Genomic DNA, 24,343 nt, shown 5'->3' with positions numbered 1-24,343 from the left:
ACGCTACGCTCGGCGTGAGTCCTCGCGGAGTTTTCGGACTGATTAGCATTTTTTTTCCCTTCTTCACGCTTCCAGCGTGACCCGATGACGCCTCGTGGCCGGACAATGAGGCTACTTATTTATTTAAATACCGGGCATCCTGTCCTTTCACGCGAAGATTTATGCATGCCGCCGAGCTAATTGCCGGCCCATTATCCGGATAATGGTATTCCGTCGCGTAACGACGCGTCGTCTGCCTTCTACCTCTCCTCTCCCTCTCCACCCCCTGTCCGCGTCTTCCCCCCTCGCGCGTTTCACCATCTCCTTTTTTTTCCCCCCCGTTTCCACGGACACGTTCCGTTCTCCCGTTCCTCGGCCGGTTTACGTGGCTCCTCTTGGTCGAACAAAGCACGAGTCGCTGACTCGAATATTCGATCGACTCGTTCAAGGATGCACGAACGATACCCAGCTACCGATGAAACGCTGCCTGTTGCGAGGTTGTTGGGTCACTTGTAAAATACTTCGGATAACCGACGTTCGTTTATGCTATCTTATCGCATGGTAAGCTACGAGATCTAGCGATTATACTGACACGTAGAATGGTTGCGCTGTTGCGCGCAGTTTGTTGTGACGAAATACCCTCGCGATTAAGAGTATACACAACGAACTATTTATCGATAATTAATTTGTAGGAAATGTAAAAATGTAACGATTACCGTGTCACGAAGCTGTTTTTCGATTTTTAAAAGAATATTATAATTTACATATGAATTTCACAGTAGATCGACGTTGTTTACGACATCGTGGCGGACCATCGTCGAAAATAGATCGTCGGTTCGGTAGAACGATGACGTACGAGACCGGTAAATCAACAGAGACGTGCTCACTCTTCAACAGGACCGTGAAGAACGCTGCTGAACCAACGTCAATAAGAATAATTATCGCGTAAAAGGAAAAATAACGAAACAGACCACACTCGATTTTTATATCTCAATCGATACCCTTTGATCGATCAAAGACTTGTACGTATTTCACGATGATTATCGATGAACGAACCTCGGTATCACGAGCGAATGATAAATAGAACGCGAAAGGGAAGCCGATTCTTCAAAGTGTCTTTCCGGTGGAGCTGTCAAAAATTCGAAAAATCAAAAACACAGTCACCCACAGGTAGACATGCACGAAATTCTCTTCAACGAAGCCGCCATTGAAAAGAATGGTACTTGGTGTATCGTGGACATTGATTTCTAAACGGGCTGTACCGTAAACGAGCTCTCTCCGCGTACGACCCCCCGTGCCAGCCAGCAGACCAGCCCCATCCAACCCCCGCGAAACGCTCGAAAACGCGCTTTCGCGTTCCCATCGAATTGGGAAAACGGGCAAAGGGTTGCTCTCTCCTCGTTGCCTTTCACCCGTGACCTGGCCAGACGACTCGAGGGGTGGGAGGGTTGCCGAGAGGGAGGAAAAAGAGGAAAAGCGGTGTGTGCGGATCGGAGTCGGAACGTTTGCGCGCACCGGATCGGCTCCGAGCAGGGCAAAGCCATGGAGAATCGAATGATAATCGAATTACAGCGTGACGATCACTGTGACCATGGATGGCCAAGTTTATTGTTATTCATATGGGGAGTTAACGAGCTGGAGGGATTCATGCGTATCCTAGTTTCATTTCGTGGTCGATAAACCGTTATTGTTATTCACTTGCTTAATAAATGGGATAAAAAGTATCGTCGATGCATCGAAAATGTAAATTGAGCGTGTATATAATCGCGCGGATATTTACGGAAACTTTTTAAATTCTGCGCCGTAATACCAAACATTTTGAAGTTTCGTTATAACTGAATGAGTTCTTAAATTTCATTCTAACATAACGTGATAGGACTACGATGATTATTACGGATTATTATTATGATATAGCGAATGACTATTATCGGAGATTGAGCTACTATTTTATTGCTAGGTAAAAATAGATATTCGCTCAGACTTGCCAATTAAGAAATTCTTGTCTTTACACGGATACTCGCTGCAAGCGTACACATGCACATACATACCCATGCGCATCCTTTTTGGCGTAGGCTTACGTTGCTCGCAAGGACTACACTTGACGCTACACCAGCCCATCATCGTCTGCTGATCTTCTACTATCTGTAAAATTAATATAAAATTAAAATAACTAACTGTTTACAATATGACACTTGTTTTAACTTACACGCTAACGCTACATTATGTTAATAAAATTTGAAGCCAATCTAAAACTGTATACAGAAGTTACGAGTCATCCGTTACGAACATATACGTAGTAAAAAATTATGAATAATTATCTTGAAGATATAATTAATGGTAAAGGTGGCCTTTCTAAATGTTTTAGCTCATTAACATAATGAATAATCGACTGCTGAAATAGTTTATGACTCGTACGCTGCGTACGATTGCAATAAATACTGTACTGCTTCTGTATACCTTCATGTAACTACCTAACAATCTCATAAATAGAAATATATTTGTATTTATAGACGCGATCTGTACAAAAAGGACAGCATTAACGAGGATGAGATTAAGTTCGGAGAACGATATCTAATTATTACTGGGACTACATCGGAACAATGATTCAAGTTAGTCGCAGCGAAAGGGGAATCGATCGAGTCGTCGTTTTCTTCGGTGAAACGTTTTACGATTTGTCGGAGCGTTCGATCGTCGTATTCAGAGTCGCTGTACGTCCATGGAATTAACATTAATTTCCAGTTTTCAATTGCAGTCGGCGGAGAGAAGATCCGTCAGCCGCTGCGAACGACTGGATAAGGCAGCGATATACGTAGCCTGGTGATTAGCAATTCGACGTTAAGAAACCGACGGTCTGGGTTTCCGTGAAAAACGGGGGGAGGATCCTATTTAAAAAGTTTGATTAAGAAAGCCGGCTGGCTATTATTGTCATGCTAATTATACGAACAGAAACGCAATGAAAAGTACACGTCGAAATGGAAGGAACTCCCTGCCACCGGGTCGCGATGCATTTCTCATCACTGTTCCTTTTTTTTTTTCCTCCCTTCATTTTTTGTATTCTTCCTCCTTTTAACGTTCTATGTCGTGTACGCAATCAAAGGTACGTGCAACGTAACGATTATATTTTAATCGGTATAATACGTACAAGTATATCTAGATAAACTAAGGAAAAAGATATTGAGAAATACAGTGTATGGAAATGTGTTTAATAAATCAAAATTGTAAACGATCGTGTTATCTGGAACTTTGAAGCACTCCAAACATACACTCTCGTTCGTAAGCATCAGGGAATTTACGGAAGAACAAAGCAATCCTGATAAATTATTGCAAAATTATCAGAATCTTTAGCAATTATTATCTTCCTTAGAGTATGAGATTACGAAGAACTCGTGTTTTCAATATCGCAATACGAATGACGCTAATTATACATATACGATGAAGTCGAATGATTCCTCTCCTCTAAAACTCTTGCGCGTGGCACTCGCGATTTCCAAGCGCATATTTTAAAACGTTATTTTATACTTTTCTTTGTAGAAACGCAAAGTTTTTACTAATCTGTATCTCTTATCGTTTTCTTATCAAAACGCTAAGTGTCTTGATGCCCATGAACGAAGATGAATATAGAGATATTCCTACGTTATGAGGTACTATCATAACGTCAATTATCAGTCTAACGATTCACAAGGGACGTGTCATTTTGTCAGTCGATCACGCAGAAAAATAAGAACATTGATTCGTCCCGGCAGAAACTTTTTCTCGTTCTCCCTCTTCCAAGAATCATATGCACCGCTTCGCGTTCGAGATCCACGTTTCCGGCGATGGCGGCGTGCGCGTACCGGAAGTAGGGTTGTTCTCGAGCTTCTACCTTCCCCTTTCCAGAAGCAACCCCGATTTTTAGACAAGTCGTGCCCTTAACGCGTAGACACGAGCTGCAGTTTATGGGGCCGATGCGTAGTACTCTTAATGCTCGGCGATAGTACTCTCGTCAGGAATCTCGTCGTATCCTGAAACATCCCCGGCACGTTCCACCTACATAAATCGGCTATGAGGCATAGCAGACGATCGGCTCGTAGTCGTAAAAACGCGTGGTTTAAGCGCATTACGCGAAAATCCCGGTTATTTTTCATTCCCCTGTAGGGGATGCTTTCAGCCCTTCGAAGGTGTTTGGGAAATTACGCCAAGTAATTTCGTCAAGATCACGCGATCGATTCTGCGAATATAACGCGAAGGATTCTTCTCTTACCTAACATCTATGTTCTCCTGTTTTGGAATTTTATTTATTTTTAACTCCTGCGAGTATGCGTATCTCTTTTATTTTTCATGAAGAGGTTAATTTAGACTTTCAGAGAAATGTAAAAATATCTTAGGACGCTACATTACACAACCGGTAGATTGCGAGCGTTTATGGAAATTTGTACTTTTGCGAACGCAACTGAAGAAACGGAACCTACGCAGACATTTGTTTCCATGACGAGTACTGTACCTTGTACAATTTCTAAATTATTCTATGTTTTCTTCTGCATTTTCGCAACTTTGAACTTTCCATAAACGCATAGCCACCCAGCAAGCAGATTTTAAATCAGCTATGTGGGAAGCTTTTCGCGAAAAATAAAGGTCTGCTTCGAAGAAGCAAGCGAAGTTTCATAATAACATAAATAACGTAATAGGTTGCGTACGAAGAATTAGAGGAAAGTTGTCAATGATCGAAACTGTGTCCCGATGGTTAAACCAAGATTCTTCTCGATTCGAGATGCTCGATGGATACGAATGTCGGCCGTCGTGGTACAAAAGTCACCTGGACCCGACTTCGGCGGTGAAATAAATCACACGGCACATACATCATTCGGTCGTGCGGGGCTGACGACGCCGAGTGAAAAAGTAACTGAAAAGCTGCGCGAACGACAAACCGCCGGCTTATCCAGTTACACGCCGGAGGGTTACCCATTTTTTTCCCTTCATTTTGCACTCCCTCCCTCCATCAGCGTGCCTATCACCCAGCTCTGGACTCTCATCGCAGTCTGCGAGCCACCCTCGTTTTTAACGCGAAGCAGCCTCAACATTTTAGACTTCTATTTGTCTCCAACAACCTTGCTTCTCTGCCTCAGTCGAAATATTCAAATTGAAAGCAGAAGGAACTTGGCGAAAGATGTTTTCAGATAAAATTCACGCAACAAGAGAAAGCTTCGCAAGATGTTGGTGATAAAATAAATCCTCGCTTAGGTACATCAGAACGTCGTTCGTTTGAATTACGAGTCAAGGGACGAGACACTTTGTCGGACCAATTAATCCTGATAATAGCGGTTCGCCATTCCTTTCGAATCTTCTTATTGGCCAGATACTCGGGAAACCAGCGCGTTTTCACTATATTGTTTCTGCGTCGCGTTCAATTTCTGACCAGCACACAAAGATCGAATTGGAGATTCTTTCATTCAAGAAGATATACGATCTCTGTCGGAGTTCAAAATTTAAGGAACGTTGAAAGAACGATCGAAAGCGAGGATCGGTGGTTCCTTAAAGAGGAGTTGAAAGGGAAGAGGACTCGTGGAGATCCGTGTCGCGGCTTCTCACGGGGATTTGCCGGTCGCGTGGTCATTTTTCACGGTTCCCGGTCGCAGCTCCGCTCCGTTAAAGCGTAATCCAATCAAAGAAAAGTCCTGGTACAATGTGTCGTTTAATCGACGAACAAGGCGCCACGTTATTACCTTCCCCCTCGTTGGCTACAATGCTTCCTAGCGGATCGGGGAACAATGGCCGCGGCAAATGGATACGCACACGCTGTGCGTGGCCCGTAATCAGGGGTCTCGATGAACGCTAATACCGGGTGTTCGTGCTTTCGCGATGACTTTTTGTTTCCGCGACAAACAATCTTCCCGCATTCCCGGACAAAGTAGCCATCCTCTGTCAACCCTGGTCGCTCTTCTTCGACCCATTGTCTTGCAACCTACTAGCAACTATTGCCACTGACATTATTAGCCTTACGTAGCGAACTGTGAATACCAAAACGCCGCCAGTGAACGTCGACGAGGAACCACCGATTTGTCTTACCCTCCAAGCCGCCTTCGCATCCACCTTCTCTAATTGGCCCCTCGATTGGGACCTCGAGTGCGTGAGAATCTGCCCACTCAGGCCCCTGACTTTGCTCGTCGACAGACGCACAAATCGATAGGCAATGATTCCAGCTAATCTGATTCGAAGAAAATTGGCGAGGTCGATTTTACGTCCGATGGAAAGAGAGGCAGCGAACTCGACAAGGATGCAAAGCGTAGAATTTTGGAACGAAGTAGAATCGCGTATAGTTCTACTTGGTTCGTACGAACAGGTTAATTCTCAACTTTAAATGTCTATGCGAACTTATAATCGAGTCCGTGTTATCCCAACTATGGTTGATCACCGGCAACTCTAATTTCGTCGGTAGCTTTGTCGCTGTAATATAGAACTAGGAGTATCTTCGATTGAAATTTTCTTAAGCCAGATCCAAATTGGCAATAGGACGAGAGTTGCAAGCAGCGACGTATTAATTAAAAATCTAACATCTCGGACTATGCTAAAGCGATTATTAGATCGCCAGAAGATTAAACTACAACGCCAGCTTTTCATTGTATCTTTGATATTCCTCGAAGTGGCATTCGTGGTCGATCGAGATGAGACTTGGCGGATATCGTAGAAACAAGTGTGGTAATCCCGAGATATATTAGGTTGTCCGAAAAATTTCTTTCGTTTCATAAGCTGATAATGAACAACAATTTCTGTTTTATGTTATTTTACTGAATCAAGTATGATCTATTTCGTTATATTTTTATTATTATATTCATGCGTAATTCAATAAACTAATATAAAAAAAAAACATTGTGTCTATTATTTCCTTATAAAACGAAAGAAACTTTTCGGACAAGCTAATAAAATCTCAGATGCGACAATTCATGCGTTCGAAAGATACGCATCCTCGTGTGCGATAAATTCCTGTCGCTACGATGACAATACTATCTAAGTGAAACCAACAAAGGGAGTATCTTTACGCTCCTCTGTGAAAGAACCCAGTCGTTTTCTTCGCTCATTGAGTTTAACGCATATAGAGGCACACCCCTCAGCTATATACGTCGCTCGTATTTCATAATATTGTATCTACTAATCGCCGAACGCAGCGTCTACTAACGCGAGATCAATTAGGATTCCATGAAGGGCTAACTATTAATTCTTATCGACTAGGCTAATGTCGTCTGACCAAACGACAGCCTCTCGTGTCTGAAACCAAGCAGAGGGCAGTTGTCGTCGGTGTAACTGCGGTCAGTGACGCGAGATCGTGGCGGAGGGGAAGGAGCGCGCGAAGGAACGAAGAAGGAGCGGGACGGGGGAAGAACGCGGAAAAGCTGGAGGCAAGAAACGGAGAACGCGAAGGAAAACAGAGTGGCGAAGAGAAAAGCAACGAACACGGGGGAAGAAGAGGGAACAGTAGAGGGTAGAGGGATGAGAGAGAGAGAGAGAGAGAGAGAGAGAGAGGAAGAGAGAACGTAGCTTGGGCAGTGCGTATCGATCTGGCCGCGTTACGTGCGTGCCGGAGGTTGGGGTCCTGGCGTGGACCAATCGGAGGGCCACTCCTCTCTCTTCCTCTCCTCTCGCTCTCTCCTTTTCTCTCCAGAAACTTACTCTCGTCCTCCTTGTCCTCTTCGTTCTACCTTTCCCTGTCTGGCCAACGTCGACGCGTACGCGTTCACGCACTCACGCACGCCACCGGCGTGTACCTGCTTGATTACGTCGGTTGATAACGCAACGCGGCCATGTCGATACAATGAAATGGCGGACGATCGAGACCCCGTTCCTTTGCCTGGAACACGAAAACTCGATGCTTTCAGGCAGCAAGTCTATTTTCTTTTAACAGCGTAGACTTGAAAATTCCGGGAGCGGTGAATCTTTTTAAACCGTTTAGGTCTACGTACCATAGCGAACGAGTGGAGTACCGTTTCTTCTCTGGCTGGAACGCGATAACTCGACGCTTTGAAACAGAGTCTATTTTCTCGCAATAGCGCAGACTTGAAAATTCCGAGACTCGAGAATTCTAAGAACGGTGAACTTTCTTTAAATTGCTTAGGCTAACTCGTGCAGCGTCGCTGCATCGACTACGTGGAACGCGATAATCGGATATTTTAAGGCAGGAGATCTACTATTTTCTTGTAATAAAGAGAATCTGAAAATTTCGAGTCCTAAAAAATCGAGAAACGACGAATTCTTTTCAGTTTAAACGTTTAGGTTTACCGTGGCTAGCGCGTGGGACGCCATTCCTCTGTGTTAGAACACAATAGCTGGAAACTTTGGAACAGAAAGTCTGGTTTCTTGCAACGGTAGAAGCGTCGAATGTCCGACTCTCGAAGATTTCGGGAACAGTGAAATTTCGCTAAATCGTCGATAGTACTATGGTTTACAGAGAAACGCGCTATATCTGTGAAACCACGGACGTCACGTCGAAACAATGAAACAACGAACGATAAAGTTTTCACTGTGAAATCCGACACACCGGATGTTGCTCGCAGGAAACGGCTTATGAAACCATTTCCTGTTTGATGTTTCGAGTGCAAAAATATTAGTGTCGGGCGAAGCAACAGGGAACGCCGGATCCGCGAGGGCGGGCCATCGTTTCACAGCGACGAAAATTTGTCCTCGGTTTAACGAGAAGATCCGAGAGAAACAGGCTCGTGAATATTCATCGGCTGTTAGGCTAAAAGATAGAAGAAAGTTAAACAGCGAGAAGCAAGATCCCTGTGAAGCTTTTAGAAAGTTCCAACGAGGTGTTTCTGTCCCTTGACGATCTATTAGGGTCACAATTAGGCAAAACATCCCCAGGAACTCGCTCTTTAGCAACCGTGAAAACTGTTCTCGACTTCAGAAATTCGACTCGATGTCCCGACCTCTATAAATTTTCCCTGGTCCTCGAGACAATGAGAAACCGTTTCCGATTTTACAAATAATATCAGCTCATTTGCTACGACAATGGCGTTAATTTTTTAGTCGCCAGTGACTACAAATTTCCAGCTTCCGAGTTATTAGCATAGAGCAAACGGTTATTTCTACCTTTTACAGGTTGAGTTTTGTAAATGAAGTGCAAAAACGTACGACATAAGGACACTTGTGTCGTTATTGCATTCTCACACGTTTGCAGCAGAACGAGAGCGTGAAGTTCATTAAAGTTTCAAAGAGAGTATCTTGCGCTATTACGATATCGCTCTGAAGCTAACTATAGCTTCTTCCTCTCTCTTTTTCTCTTTCTCCTTACAACGTGTTATTATTTCAGCCTATAGAATTTATATCGCGTTATTCATTTGCAATTCTAACTCTGCGGCCCATCAAAAAACAATTGTCGCGCGTAGATTTTACAAATATATTAATTAAGTTTTACAAATTTAGTAATCTGGACATTTTCACAAATTTAAAGAAATTGATGTATTTATAACGTTACGATAAATTGCGATAAAATGCGCGATCCTTCATGGGTTAATACGACGTTGCTACAAAATCGAAATAATTTAAAACATTCAAACTCGTTTTGCTCGTGTTTCGTTACAATAAATGAGCGATACACGTACTTCTCTCTGTACATCGTCTCACGCATGTCTCTGTGTACGCGAAACGTTGCGTATCGAGATAATTCACCCTACGAATCAAACATTTCTTGGACCCTGAAGAATGTACATTAAATCATATTTACGATATTAAAACTCGATGATAAATCGGAACGGGATATGAAAATTCTTTTCATAGGGAAACACTGAATAAAAAGGCTGCAAGTGCACCGTGTCTGGTCACGCGATGGCATTCCGAATCTACTTTCTATCCAGTAGATGACGAGAACTCTTTGAAGTTTATCTGGCAAGAGGAATTCTGGTCGTTGAGGTAAATAAAAGAAGCTGCAAGTAGTTGAGTCGCGAAGCTGCCATCTCGTTGAACTTTAGCCAGACAGAACGGCTCTACACGGTTTGTCCACGCGTGAAGACCAGAACGGCGTATACCGTCGATTAACGAGGAAATTCGATGAAATCGTAAATTCGTTCGCTCGTGTCGGTGCTCCCGGCGAGAGCTACGCTGTATTTACCAATAAACGTTCAGAGTATATTCACACACGCGCACACGCGGCTACAAACAACCGGCATGGCGGCCCATCGGGGACCAGTGAAATTTGCTAAACGATGTAAATAATGGATGGGAACAGTTGGACAGTTTTCAGTTATTTTCCCTCCACGTTCGCGCATAATTCAAGCGAAATTTATTGCCGCTGCTCAATTACGCAAAATATTGTCAAAAAACGCCACCTCTCTTACCCGCTATCTCTTTCTCTTTTCAATGTACGCTTCCAGTTTGACATGCCTCTAAATCATTTTGCTAAACACGGGATGTTCGTTGTCGCCCGGCGGATTTTCCATCCTATCTCGTTTTTCTATCGCGACATTGTTTCGTAATTTAACTAAAAATAATTGAGATTATTTAACGGATATATGAACAATAATAGAACGCACTGCTTAGTCGATAATTTCTTTATTTCGCGATCAGCTACCGTTTTACGTGTCGTTTTATTTTCCTCCGAGATAAATCACAATCGTGTTAAAATTAATAGCAAGAAGCAAAGCCGATGTAATAGAAATTCATTTGCTTTTATTAAATTTTAACTCCACGATCACAGAGGTTTTTCGTCAAAGGAAAACGCAGTTAATCGACTGACTAAGGATGCTGTAAATCTCGAACACCTTCGACATTTGTACACAATATTTTTCAGACGCTCGTTCAACTAGCTGCGATGAAACTTCCGGGCGAAGATCGCGTTAACGCTGTCGAATTTGAAAATTCTACCAACCCGCCATCGTTTTCCACATTGGACACCATTGTTTCTCGAGAAAATAACGATCGGCGCAAAATACGAGGCCCGAGTGAAAATCACGAAAGTCCTGCGGCCGCCCGGGATTCACCCCCTCTAATCTGGTCTCCTTGGTTTCGCCCCGAGGGCGAAAGGAGAAGACTCACCCCCGAGCTTTCGTCGACTGGGTTACTTCCAAGGGTGCAAACGAGCGAGCAAGATCGGCTAAGAAAGTCGTCGGAAGGCGGTGCGAGATGGATAAAGAGGCTGGCGAAGGCGTGTGCGAGAGAGGACAGGAGGCGGTTTAAAGGGTAGCGAACGCCTCGACAAAGGCAACCCTCTTAAAGTTCGCTCTACACTCTGCCTACCAATGCGAATTCGAAGCCAGATACCGCGTGCCAGATTTTTGGCAAAGGGCTGAGTGCTAGCCACCCCCGGAAATGAACTGAAATTAGCCCGATAAACTTGAGAATACCAAAACTTGTAACTTGTGTCCAAAGAAAATGACCTACGAAAGGGGTCGATGGGCAAAGACAAACTCGAAACTTGAAATACGTAGGTCGATTTATAAGTGAGTTACTCGCCCCTTTAAAAACAAAGGATGAATAAAGAGAAAAAATACGTTTTATTGCTAACGCGGAATTAATTCGCGAACACTTCTACGACCCGCGCGAAATGTACCTACACTCGCACCAAATACATTGCAGTTCTTACGTTACATTATTACATTAGAATAATAATAAAATTTCAAAATGTTTCGTATAATGCGTGATTCATATATTCGTAGAAACAGTCGAATAGTTTGCCGAACCACTGTACCTCTCTTAGGACAGATGTTAAAAGGGTACAGTGATTTACTTATTTACGTTAATCTATGTACGTACGTATGTCCTTTGAAAAATTACTCTGGCGACTTGATAGAAGAGAGAAGGTTTGAAAGAAGGTTCTTCAGCCCTAATGTTCTTCCGCGTCCCTGCGAGAGTCGTTACTCCGATCGAGGAAAGAAACGAAGGCGAAGAAACAAGCGGGGGAAAGAGCAAAATCGTAAGTAGGGACGCGAGCGTCGTCGGCTCTAATCTGGGACGCGGCACGAGAGCGAACCCTAATCCAGCTTATCCAGAAAGTAATTTTGAGTCTTTTGAAAGCGACCCTCTCCTGTCCTCCCCTGGCAGCCTCGTCCAGGGAGGAATCCCGAGAGGAAGAGAGAGAGAAAGAGAGAGAGAGAAGAAGAGAGAGAAGGGACGGGGGTGGTCGGACCTCGCGACCGTTCGAGGATTTTAAGTCCTGTGGAAGGACCTCACCACCCTTGGAACAGAACTTTTCCACCATCCCTATCCTACGAGTTGCCGGTGACGCTATCAGCGAAGAGCAGTTGTTTTTCTCGATTTCGGTCGGGGGAAATTAGTAAGGAGAAGTGAGGGGTAAAAACGGGCTGATCCTTGGACAGGATAACTGCAGACAAGATACGAGAGTTGGAAAAGAATTAAATGGTCCAAGTGTGCATCCTTTCATCGTCATCGGCAATTAGCAAATGTTTAATGACGTTTGAATTTCATGAGACACAGCATCGATTCTTGGTTTCGCGATTGCCACGAATGAGCAATTTACAAATTCTGTTCCGACATATCAAACGCGTAGCGATGATCTTACTTTCGTAATTAATTAAAGACAATAATTTCTCCTTCCTATAAGCGCGTACGGTTTCGAACAAAAGAATTTCTCGAAGAGTACAACACACAAACTACAAGCTCCGTGTTAAATTTAATTCGCGCGATTCGCGTGTATTCCCGTAGAGAAATTGATTTCCGCTTAAAATCGAATTACTAACAAAGTTCGGCTGCTTGATTTAAATTGATTTATGAAATACCGCCGAATGAAATAAAAGAAAGGAAAAAAGAGAAAATATTCGCGCGTGTCTCGACGGAGGCAGCCGCAATCTGTTAAAGAAATACATACAGGGAAACACGAAAAACCTCTCACGCATACCTGAAACCGTATACTGACTCTACTCGGAAATTCTATCAATATTACTTCGAAGCTTCGATATCTAAAATTTTCTGCAGATATTTTTGCTTGAAAAATTTGAATAAACGTAAAAACGTCGGAAGAACGAGCTACGACGATTTTGAAAGATTTTTGCTACAACATGCAAGATTTTGAGAAACATTTACGAATAAGCCAACACGATGATTAATCGACGATGTATCCGACTTGTAACTACTCTGTTAATTCAAATATCTAAAAATTTTCATTCACCGAAATATCTACGACAACCTGCTGACTGGCGGCAACTTATCTGGCATCAAAATGGCAAATGATCATCGAGTAATGGCCGACGTCGAACGCAGACGAAATAGACGCAGAGACAGCGAGAGAAAGAGGAGGAGGGTACATCGTGTGCTGGAATATTTCGAGAGTACTCGATGCATTGTCACTCGGGCCTACCCTTGGTCCACCCTCTCGACGATTCGAAACCAGCCCCGGTACACAGGGGGAGGTAGCTGCACGTGCAGAGCTAACGGCTCGTTGGCCGAGTTGCGCGCCTATACACGGTGTCGCATTCAAATCGAACACATCGATACAACCCACCTCCCTCCAAAAAAACTTTTGATCTTGCCAATATGTTTGCGCGTTTGGAATAGGCGAAAATTCCTTCTCTACGAGTTTCAAACTCGTTCCACGTCCAATCGACTTTGTTGCGAATTTCGGATCAGTAAAATGAACGTATTGAAAATAGTCTTATATACGTTGTATATCGATTAGTATATTCGCCTAGAATGTTACACGATAGTAAATGATTTTCATACAGTAAGTGGTATTCTTATTTACGTTCACGAAACTGAGGAAATTAAAGTTTCATTATTTTAATCGTACCTCTTTTGTTCCTCTTCGTCCAACGTAATGCATTTAGTTAACGTTTCGTTACAGTTTGCATGATTAAACTTTGCTTGGAAATTAAGAAACACGGAGAACTCTGTACATTTTGATACGTTTTATCTATGGTTATATCGGCTATTTCATTCCTTTTCACCAGCAATTTCACAGAATGAAGCGTGGCACACGGTGATCGTGACTAAGTAGACCGCGGACGTTCATGCGCGTTCATACTTTCAGCAATATGACGAAGCTAGAGATTCGTATCGCCTGCTAAATATTACAACCTCACTTCGTGTATCTGATTTTTCCAAATTTCCGTACGTCCAAAAAATACTTTGTAAACGAAGAAACATCCGCGACCAGTACACTCTGGCCGCGTTATAAAATCAAACTTTAAATTACACGAATCTTCGAGGATACGTATAAAAGGTTGTTAATTGCCTCGTAATTGCAATAAACAAAAATTCTTCCTACTCGATAATTTCTCAAACTGACCACCGAATCGATCAACCACCCTCTCTTGCGAAACCACCTCTTTCGAATCCTTCGAATCGTCTCAGGACACCCCGTATGAGAGTTCCAGGCTCGCCTAGCTATTACCTAACCTAACCTGCGTAGGCAGCCGTTCGTACATAGCCAGGATGGTCTAGTATATAGAGGCTCGCAGGTACGTACCTAGAGGGACCAGCTTCATCCTAAGCAGCCACCCCGTTGGCCGGGTAGGTAGGTAGAGTATTATATACGTAGTGGAAGCTGGAGGGTCCTCACCGCCGCAACATTACGCTGATTGCCTGAATTATCCGCAACCAGGCTGCCTGTACGCTTCTATATACGCACTCACACGTATATAACTGCTGTTCGTACACGTGTGTGCACGTAGTCGGATACGTACGTGTATCATAGTACTGTACTGGTACTCGTGCCGGCTGGTTGCGTATCCGCGCGATTCACCACCGTCACAGGGATCGTGTACGTATTTGCGGTTTGCCAGAGAGTGTTGGTGAAAGTGCGGCAGTATCGTCGCGCTCGTAGAACGGTTTACGGGCAGAAAATTGAAAACAGGGCGCGTGATTGCGAAAGACGGCGGCGCGATGCACGTGGAAGTGGAATAGCGAATAGACTCGTTGGTGTAAACATAGGCGAGGCTGCTACCGGTTCTCTGGATGAACTTCCCTCTTGGAAAACGCGCAGCGGCATATGGGCCGATGTCAGAATACCAAAGGTCGCGCGAAGATTACAGGAAAAACATACCAAAATACATTTCTCGTGTTTCACGAGGCAACGATCTTAGAATTCAATGTCGTCGATGAATCTTATACGAACAGCGGTGGATTTCTAGCTCGATATCTACCAACGACCATTTCGTTCTTCAATTTCTGACACATCCGAAACACGGTGCAGCAGGTGTATAAAATTATTTCGTAGATTTTGAGGATCGTTTGCGAGTTTGTCACAGGTGGCGTTAATAAAATGAAACGATTATCAAATATTCGTAAACGTATACGTCGACGCTAGGAATTCGAGATCAATTTTCCTGGAATTTTGCTGATGTTCTATCAGAGAATCAAATAAAACAGAATAACCAGAGTCTGGTTTAATATCTCGCTTTTCAAACAGTCGGTGTTCGCGCGCAAAATCATACGAAATGCACGCAGTTTATTTCAATCCTCCGACCATTTCTCTTAACATCGCGTTCAACCGAATCGTTCCAGATCACCAGTCGCTCTGAGAATCGAAAGCCGCATAGAATCGTAGCCGGTGAAACACGGACAACGCGTTGTGTCGGAAACAAAGTCGGTCGATTCAGGAGGGGCATGTCGTTTTACATTTTTTCAGCCGCGTTCAACGGATTGACCGGTTAATAGAGGCAGCTCTGAAGCGTCCATTTAGCGATCCTTGTGGATGCTGTACCCCTTTCGGTCGTCTCTATACAGGCTATAGGGCAATCTCGATGGATGGCCGGGCGGATAGTCGCGTGCAGTCGCGTAGTCGCGCGGACAGAATCGCGACCAACCAGCGGGAAAAGGTGAGACAGAGCCGGATAGATGGAGATAGAGCGAGAGGAGGCTCGACAAAGCGAGCGTTTCGATTCCGGTGACACAGTGACACGGAGCCTGTCAGCGGAGGCCAGCCATTGGCTCGTTTCTGATAAATAGAACGCTACCGGGAACAGTGTCGCGAGTACCGACAATGGGGGTGCCGGAAGACCGGGGCAGCTTTAATTTCCCCCCGTAGTTCCTGGCAATTACCGCGTGGCGCACCCCGATAGCCATCTCTATCTCCGACCACAATGCACCCGGTTCCGAGTTCCCCTCCCCGATCTGCCATCAACCCCACCTCGGCGTCATCTCCGACACAGTGTTTCTCAAACTCTCCACTGGCCACAAGCCCTTCGTTACTTGATAATCTTCGCCAAACGCTAAGGGGAATTTCATTAAAATAGAGTTTAGAGACAGAGTTCAAGTTAAAGTCTCGGACTGTGCTAAAGTAGATATAGGGGAAGAGATTTTGCACCGTGTACAGACAGATTAGGGTGATTTTGTTAAGAAAGGGGTTGCAGATGTTGGGAGACACTGGTACACCCTCATACCTAGTTGGAATCTTCGCTAGCCTTTTCGCGATTCGGAATTTCACGGTCAAAGGTGAGAAGCATCCTTACAGATTCGTCGCCCTTTTGTGATTTCTCCATTCATTTGGAATTGTAGCAGGTACCTTTCATACTGTGGTTGACGCGACAAACACGATTAATGCGAATGGTTTCCTGGTATATCGGAGCGGAGAAGCTTTTGCCAAAAATCGCAGAAGTTCAAAGTCGTTTATCCAGTTTCAGATGCAGGAATTATCGACTACGCGGCAATCCATACGGAATATTAATTACGCTTCGCGAGTAATGAACTTATGCAGATAATTACGTGCAACGACCTGTTACACTCGAGAATATATGGCGACGTTGTTTCTTGAACGTCGCGCTATCAAGTTCCAAACACGCACCACTATAGAAAAAATATTGAGCAAACTCTTGAAATTCTTCTCCACAACTGCAACATGGTCTTCGTAGAATTACGTAAAACGATTGAAGAGAAATTACAGATGAAACGCAATTTTGATTCTTAATGAGTTTGGCGAGCCTACGAGAAAATCATACGACCGGAGATTAAACAAAGTTCGTTTCCTAATTCCAAAAGTCTCTGAAAAATTGATGCAATGGTTTACACACTATCGGGTGTCTTTGAATCACAGAAATCTATCAAAGGAATATGGAGGAGATTTTGGAAAGCAATCAGAGCGTTCGATAATACGTCGATTAGAATGTGATCCGTTGATGATGCTTCGCACTCTGACCAAAGTGAACCTTCGCGAACCAATTCGTAAAAAAGATGTAACATTGCGCGGTTCCCGCGTTTCTTGGTAGTCGCGCGAGACAAAACTTGGCCAGGAACCAAAGTAAACGCGTGACGAAGTTTTATCGCGCGAAAGTTGCCCGGTCAAAGCCGATTAAGCCAGCCGATATCGTATCTCGGCCGCTTTTATTCGTGGAACAAACGAATGAGGAACTGCTCGCTGGATCGCCGGCACCGAGCTGTTTAACTCATTCGTCCCAAGTCCTTCGAGGAGTTTACGAACGACTCGACTGCGATTCCGCTACGACCGCTTAAGTTTCAGCTTCTTCCTCTCCGACGAGCGAAAGATCCTTTCCCTAAATGAAGACAGACCGACGAGAGGCAGAGACTGCCGGCAACATTATCGTGTTTTAATTTAACTTGCAGCTGCACTTTAATTAGACTTCGCCTGAATGAGGAGACGTCGAGGAGACGAGGAAAGCCAGCCAGACTAAACCGACTCTCTTCCTTCCAGTTTCCGGTACCAGACCTTCTCTCGTCCATCCTCTTCCCTTTTATACAAAATGATGTAGATTGTCTTGTTCTTGAGGGCTGTCGAATTTTTGACTTCTGTACAATGGTTTCTTCGTTGAAGATGATCGACGTTGAATTAAAGATATTTATCAGATTTAGGAAAATCTTTGTATGTTCTTCTTTTTGGTTATCGATTAACTAATATCGAATTACGCTGAGTAATTTGTAATTACGCACCTTGGTATGTTACCAACGAAACAATACATCGCGACCTTAAGATAGCCACAGTTAAAGAAGAAATGTCCAAGTTCAGAAACAGATATAATATAAGAATTAACAACCACTAAAACCCATTAGTTACCAAATTACTTGACACGACGGATCAGATCCGCAGACTAAAAAGAAAGCCTTTAGATCGTAGCATTAGATTTAACTACAATCAAACATACTACAAGCTCTTATAATCCAAGTTACAGTACCACCCCAAAATAATTTACTTATAATTCTCAATGAGAATTGATTGTAAATAGTCTACCAAATAAAAAAAGAGTAATTTGTAAATGTAATGCATGAAGTTGGTATCAGTAAAAACTTTGATCCACGCAGGTGGTCACAACACAATTCGAGAATAATTCAACCAACACTCGGACACAGAAAAGGTGTACTATTTTACAGGATAACGTAGGGCCTTCTTCGATTCGCCAAGAAACAAAAACCGTCGAATGGAATTTTTTACCACATCCTTCTTACAATTCATATCTGTATTCTTGTGTCTATCACATATTTTTATCAATGCCAAACTTCTTTACAAATAGCAACGTTAAAAGTAATCCATTTTATGCACGTAAAAATCAGTGTAAAACTTTTACAGCGGAGAAATTGCAGAAAAATGTAAATGGTGATTATATAGTTAAATAAAATTATATTATTGAAAGTTCAAAATATTTGAATTTTCTTTTAAAAATGCACCTAAATTCCCGATTTTGATTCAACAAATTTCGTCATAGATAGCGGTGTACGTTAAGGATACAAGGATTTTAGTTCACAGTGGCGGACAGAAGGAATTTTAATTTTGCATAGAGTTGCGCTCGTAACCAACGCGACTCTCGCAATCCTCTCTCGTTCTCGAGGAGAGCAACGAGGACCTTTCAATAGCTACAAATTCTTCAGACTTTTTTTTTTTATTATTTAATTTGTACTTCACAATTTGTCCAGCTAGTCATTTGGTAAATTTTTCTAACTAAATTGCTAAATAACATGTGGATGGCTACCCCCAGCGGAATACCATCTTCGAGTCTTCGGACTCGCCCAGGCATTTTCTAAGCATTGTAACGAAAGTCACCCAGGTCTAGCGCGATAGATCGTCTATGAGTCGGACGCGCCACTTGAAAATGCCAACTCTCGAGGATTTTTAGGCGTCGAAGTGTCGCGTCTGGTTTATATTTTATACTTCCGATGGCATGCCACGTCGCTGGACAGTCAATTGTTTAGACTTGGCCAAGCAAGTGGAACTATGTGGGAAATGTCCTGAAGATGTCTTTGTCAGTTTTCTTTTCTACCAACTTCTTTTAGAAAGGACACACTTTTGGCGCGGTCTCGTTAGTTCGTCATTCAACATTCTATCGCAATCGCAAAACTTTCCAGCAAATGCAATCGCAACCCTAAATGTAAATAAGTTGAAGTCTAGTCTTAAATCTGGCATTAAACCTAACTCGACGTTTGTCAATTAATTTAACGAACTCTACGCTCTAAATCTAAAATTAATTGAATAAGTTAGTAAATGATATTTGGTAATAAACTCGTTAGTAGTAATTAACTATTATAAATTAATAAAACATCGATATTATCGATATCGACACTTGTAATTGAATTACAGGTAATAAAGTGTGCAACTGAAAATAAATCATTTATTTAAATTAAACCTTTTAAATATACAACGAAAATAATTGTAGTATATTAAACTCGATTATAAAACGTAGCATGTTTCACTGAAAATGCCAGTCTTCGATAGACAATGAACGTAGAAATAGCAGTTGCTGTAAATGTTCTCCAATTAAGCGATTTCTTGTTTCATTTAAATTTTAAAACACTGCCCGCTTTGGAGAATAACCGTTCAGACGAAACGGACGTTGCGCTTATTGCTAAATATTTTTTGGCGAGTTTGTTCAGAAGTGAATTATTCGACTGACTGCAAAATTTGATTCGACAATTTCGATATTTACCAGCTAAGTATAGATATTGAAAATATATGCTCACGTTAAATGTCGATGCAAAATGTCGATGTCTGAATTGAAAACTATCGATGTTTAAAAACACTGATATTATATCGCTCATCAGGAGTACGAATATTTGAACGACTTTTAGAGTTCGAACCGAAGTCCCTGTATTCCAGGACAAGATTCCTTTAATAGTTCGACCCAAAATGAGGAACAGATCGTAACAGTTATTTCTTTTTATTTCTGTTTCTGAAGATATAGGCATTATATCGCAATGGAACATAGAAAGTTGTCAGAAATTTCCCTTTTCCAGCTGTTTCATTTCACGCGTAATATCGCCAGCAAGAATGGATTCGTGTATTTTCCACGACACCCTCCTTATCTGTTCGCACTTAACGAACACCCAAAACTGTCGCGAAGCCCATGACGCGTTTTATTGCTTCGCGCAACAATCGTAACAGCGTCTGGTCTCAGTTGGCGGCGGAGATCAAAGTGAATGGGAAGACTTATCGAAACTGCGGCAAATAAACTTGTAGATCGACGGGGATTAATCTCATGACCGAAATTGCTCGCGCGTCGCTATGGCTGCCTGGGACTCTCCCAAAGAAAATTTAGTTTTAGAAAAATTAGCCAGGGAGTTTTCAATCGGCAAATTTATTTTCGAAGGAACCGTAGGTCGAACGAAATACCTGTGCTTGCCGGGAGAATTTTAATTACAAAGAAACGTTAAATGAGCCATCGCGAAACATTGTAGAACAAAATTTAGGGCAGGTTGTATTGCTTTCTGAAATAAAAATTAACAAAGGAAAACAGGTTAAACGTTTCGACAAGAGCTGCAATTTGCCAGATACCGAGAAAAAAAGGCATGAAATCTGGCGACACGGGGAGCCGTGTGAAAGCTCGCGAAAAATTCCACGGTGGTCCCGATTCCCTTCCCATTTGAGAATCCCTGTCCGAGGTCGAGAGCACTTATTCGGGCCATAACTCCCGCACACGTTCCCTACGTTTCTGCCCTCCCGCCCTCATAAATACATGAGACGACGGGCACGAGTAGTCGGAGGGAACGGCGAAAAAGACGACAAACCAGGCAATGGGGCGGGAACGGATACGGAGCACGAGAATCCGGGACTTTAAAACAAATATATCGCGCGTAAATCCAGGCTGGATGTAAGTCATAGGCTCTGCGAGGGATGTCGAGATACATGGAGACATTCGTGCCTGAAAAAAGGGATGGAAGAAGCAAATCGTTGCTGCTTTGCTTTACATATTTCCTGTTGCAATCTCTCCCGTTAGTACCTTTCGACGAAAGAAAACGTCGTAACGGTACAGAGGAAAGGACGCAGTTTTCACCGATTGTTTTCAACGAAAACACGTTTCTTCCGGATGTTTAATTATCAAGACGTTAAATCGAACGCGATTCTCGTTTCGACGTTAGTTTCTGCTGGCGTGTTTCATTCTTCGCTGCTGGCTGCTGGAAACGATGAAATTTCCGTCCGAGCGAACCCCGTTTCCGTAATTATTTCTTAGAATGTCCTCGCAGAGAAGGAACGGAAGGGAGAGAGTGAGAGAGAGTGAGAGAGAGCTGCAACAGCAACGCGACTGCGATTGAAAGTAAGGCGCGAGAACGTGCCGGCAAAACGACGTAAAACGAAACATTTTTCCAGCGTCGTGGAAACAAATTACTTGAAAATTACTCGCTTGGGATTGACGTTTGATTGCGCCGTTGCCTTCTTTCTTCCTTTCTCCCTTTTCCCGCGAACGGCGGCGCGCGCCGTCGAGTAACCGTGCACGCGAAAGGTAGGTCGAAGGTAGGAGGACACATTTATCCACGCTGGATACCGAAGAACAGTGTAACCTCGCCGTGTATACAGCTAAAATTGTACACAGCTGAAAATTGTACACGTGTGAAGGGTGGATGCACGTGCGCTCAACCTCTTCTCACCCTTCATCTCGTACGATTCTCTCCTCGCTAGTTCCGCCACTTTTCACTCTATCCCCCCGTCCCTTTGCCCTTCCAACGTCTCTCTGTTTCTCCCTTCGTCCCACGTCCCACCCCCACAGCTCCATCTCTTTCGTCTCCACGTTTCACCTCTTCGTCCCGTTTTCTCCTCTTTCTATTTACGTCGCTTTTCGCATTATCGCCTTTTTCGTCGAGCGAGTCTGGCTTAATTCAGTGGAAATTATTCATTTGCCTAATTGCCACTCGTCGACCTGGATCGTCGACGCTTCGCCGCGGAAACCTTCGCCCCCTGCAACCCCCGCCCTGCCCCCCCTATCCTCTTCGACGCCGATTCCTATCCGTGACAACGACGAGTTTCGCCTTTCATTCTGTAACCGAGCCTCTCGCGTGAAAAGCATTTCGTTAATTCGCGCTGGGGAGAATCGCATCGCCACCCTTTGAGTCCGGTTCCTAGCTGCAACTGCGTTTCAAAATCTTGTCGTCAAGCCGATCGATCTAACAACATCGTAGAGAATCGCGTTGCCGAGAATTGCGAACGGTTCGGTTTGCATCGGGCTGCTTCGAATTTCGCAGGATAATTAACGAAACACGCACCAAATAAGCTACAATGAAATAAATATAAATTAATGTTCAGTAAAATAAAACTTTAGTAGATGGAATCTCATGATATTCGCTGAACTATTGCATTGCTTAAATATATTTAAAACGTGGATCTACCAACTACAGGCAATCGAATTTATTATAATGAATACGTATTATAATTTAGCGCAAAATAGAGATTTAATATAAAGAACCGCATAATATCCAATATGTGAAACATGCATAGCTCAGCGAACCTAGTCCAAACGTTGACTCGCCAACGATAATAAATCGCATTTTGGTGTACACACGTTGTTTCATGTGAAATAACGTAAAACAAGAAACATTCGGTTCACGGAGTCTCATAGATGCACAATATCCAGTGAAAACCTGCCAGAGTAGTCTACCAGCAACAGAGAATCGTATTCTAATGTAATAAATACGTAAATTTGGCGCAAAAATACAAATTTCTGTGTACGTGTGTGATATATATGGTAGACCAACAATACCTAGTCAAAACGTTGATCTGCCAACGAAAGAGGCTGGTATTTATTTCGAGGGACGAATTCACGTCGCCGTGGCGTCCAGCGGACCAAGGTTATGTTTCGCGGGGGTGGCACCCGGGTAAGAGTCGATCTCGCGGTGGTCGAGCGTGCATTTCCCGTGGGCGAGTACCGGGGATTCATGAATACCGGAGTATTTGCACACTGTGCGCCGATATACGCGGCAGCGCAGACACTTTCGCGGCCGTTAGTGTGCGCTTTCGTGCGCGCGTGTTGAAGCTGGCCGACACGGCGGACACACGTGGAGTGTGTCGGTGTTTGGTAACGCGGCAGCAAAGTCCCTGGGGGCTTAATACGGTATGCACGTCTGTCGTTCGCGAGCTCGACCCAATGTGGGCTCGAACCAACTACCAGCTAATATTCCACGAGAGGGCCCTGGGCTACGTGCCTGGACTACCGAATACCCAGCGAAACCTGTGGAAACTCGTGATCCAACCGCCTCGTCGCGAACGGAGGCGATTTATTTTTCGCGAGAAAACCGGCTTTTGCGATCCTCAGCCACGCACAACTTCTCTTTCAGAGGGAACATTTTTATTTTTCGGTCAACACGAAGCAGAGAAATTCAGGAATAAATAAGATTTTAGCGTAAACAAGTTGCACGTTCGATGGTAGTTCTGATCGAGCAACTGGTTGTTGATAAACTAGTTTGATTGAACAATGCCACTTCAACTTTCACAATGTGCAATAAAACACGCAGTTCAAGTTCGCTGAACAATTCGATTGTAACCTACTTGCTGTTTAAATTTATTCTCGTTCAGTGTGTGAGCATGGACAACGATGTACGAGCTTCTCGAAAGTTTAATCGATCGGCTCCGCCTTTGGTAAATTTCACTATCTAGAAACGCGATTGGTATTCGAGAAATCTTGAAAATTTGCAACTTAAAAATCGAAGGAATTTGTTTCCTTTGAAATTAGAAACTAATCCAAAAGAATCGATGAAATTAATTTTAAAAGTAGCGTACGGATTAAAACTCGGAATAACAAACATAGCAAAGTGTTAAATCATATCGCGAAGCTGCGATATCAAATCTCTACCATTGAAACTGCAAAATAATTCTCCTATCTTCTAATCGGTCATCTAATCAACTAACATTGTCATACTCTCTGAGTCATTTTCGACTCGAGAGTCATATCTTTCTAACGTTAAAAAATTTCAGAAAAACGCTAAACAATCCTTGTTAATAGATATAATTTTCCACTACGATTTTACATCAAAATCTTTCTCAAGGTGCCCGCTAAAAGTTTTCTTCCTTGTTTAAACACGAACAGGATCGAGATACGAAAATTGATTGCAAGATCACGGCGAGTGTATGAAAATACATTGTGCGATCGACGAACACGTGATATATAGATTCTGCTCCAAAAATACAGCCTCCCATCGCATCGATGATTCGCAATTAAAAATGATCGCATGGCGGGCGACGCAGGCCTCTGTTTCGAGTATCAAAGCGACGCGTTCGGATCCACGCATCAGCGGGCGC

At 43.3% G+C, this 24,343-nt stretch overlaps 1 protein-coding gene across 3 annotated transcripts in view; it reads right to left on the bottom strand.

Annotated features, from left to right (window-relative positions):
- Positions 1-24,343, bottom strand: part of LOC112213930 — a 216,026-nt gene that overhangs the window by 40,288 nt on the left and 151,395 nt on the right. For 2 of the 3 annotated variants that reach the window (XM_033324393.1, XM_024371975.2), the window contains exon 5: positions 2,028-2,129. The exons of the other annotated variant lie outside the window; for it this stretch is intronic. In XM_033324393.1, coding sequence (XP_033180284.1) covers positions 2,028-2,129 — 102 coding nt within the window. The remainder of the gene's footprint in view (positions 1-2,027; positions 2,130-24,343) is intronic. 3 annotated transcript variants of the gene reach the window in all.

Source organism: Bombus impatiens, unplaced genomic scaffold (assembly GCF_000188095.3).
Source record: "Bombus impatiens unplaced genomic scaffold, BIMP_2.2 scf_2222, whole genome shotgun sequence".
Taxonomy (NCBI): domain Eukaryota; kingdom Metazoa; phylum Arthropoda; class Insecta; order Hymenoptera; family Apidae; genus Bombus; species Bombus impatiens.
This window is presented reverse-complemented; position numbering and strand designations above follow the sequence as displayed.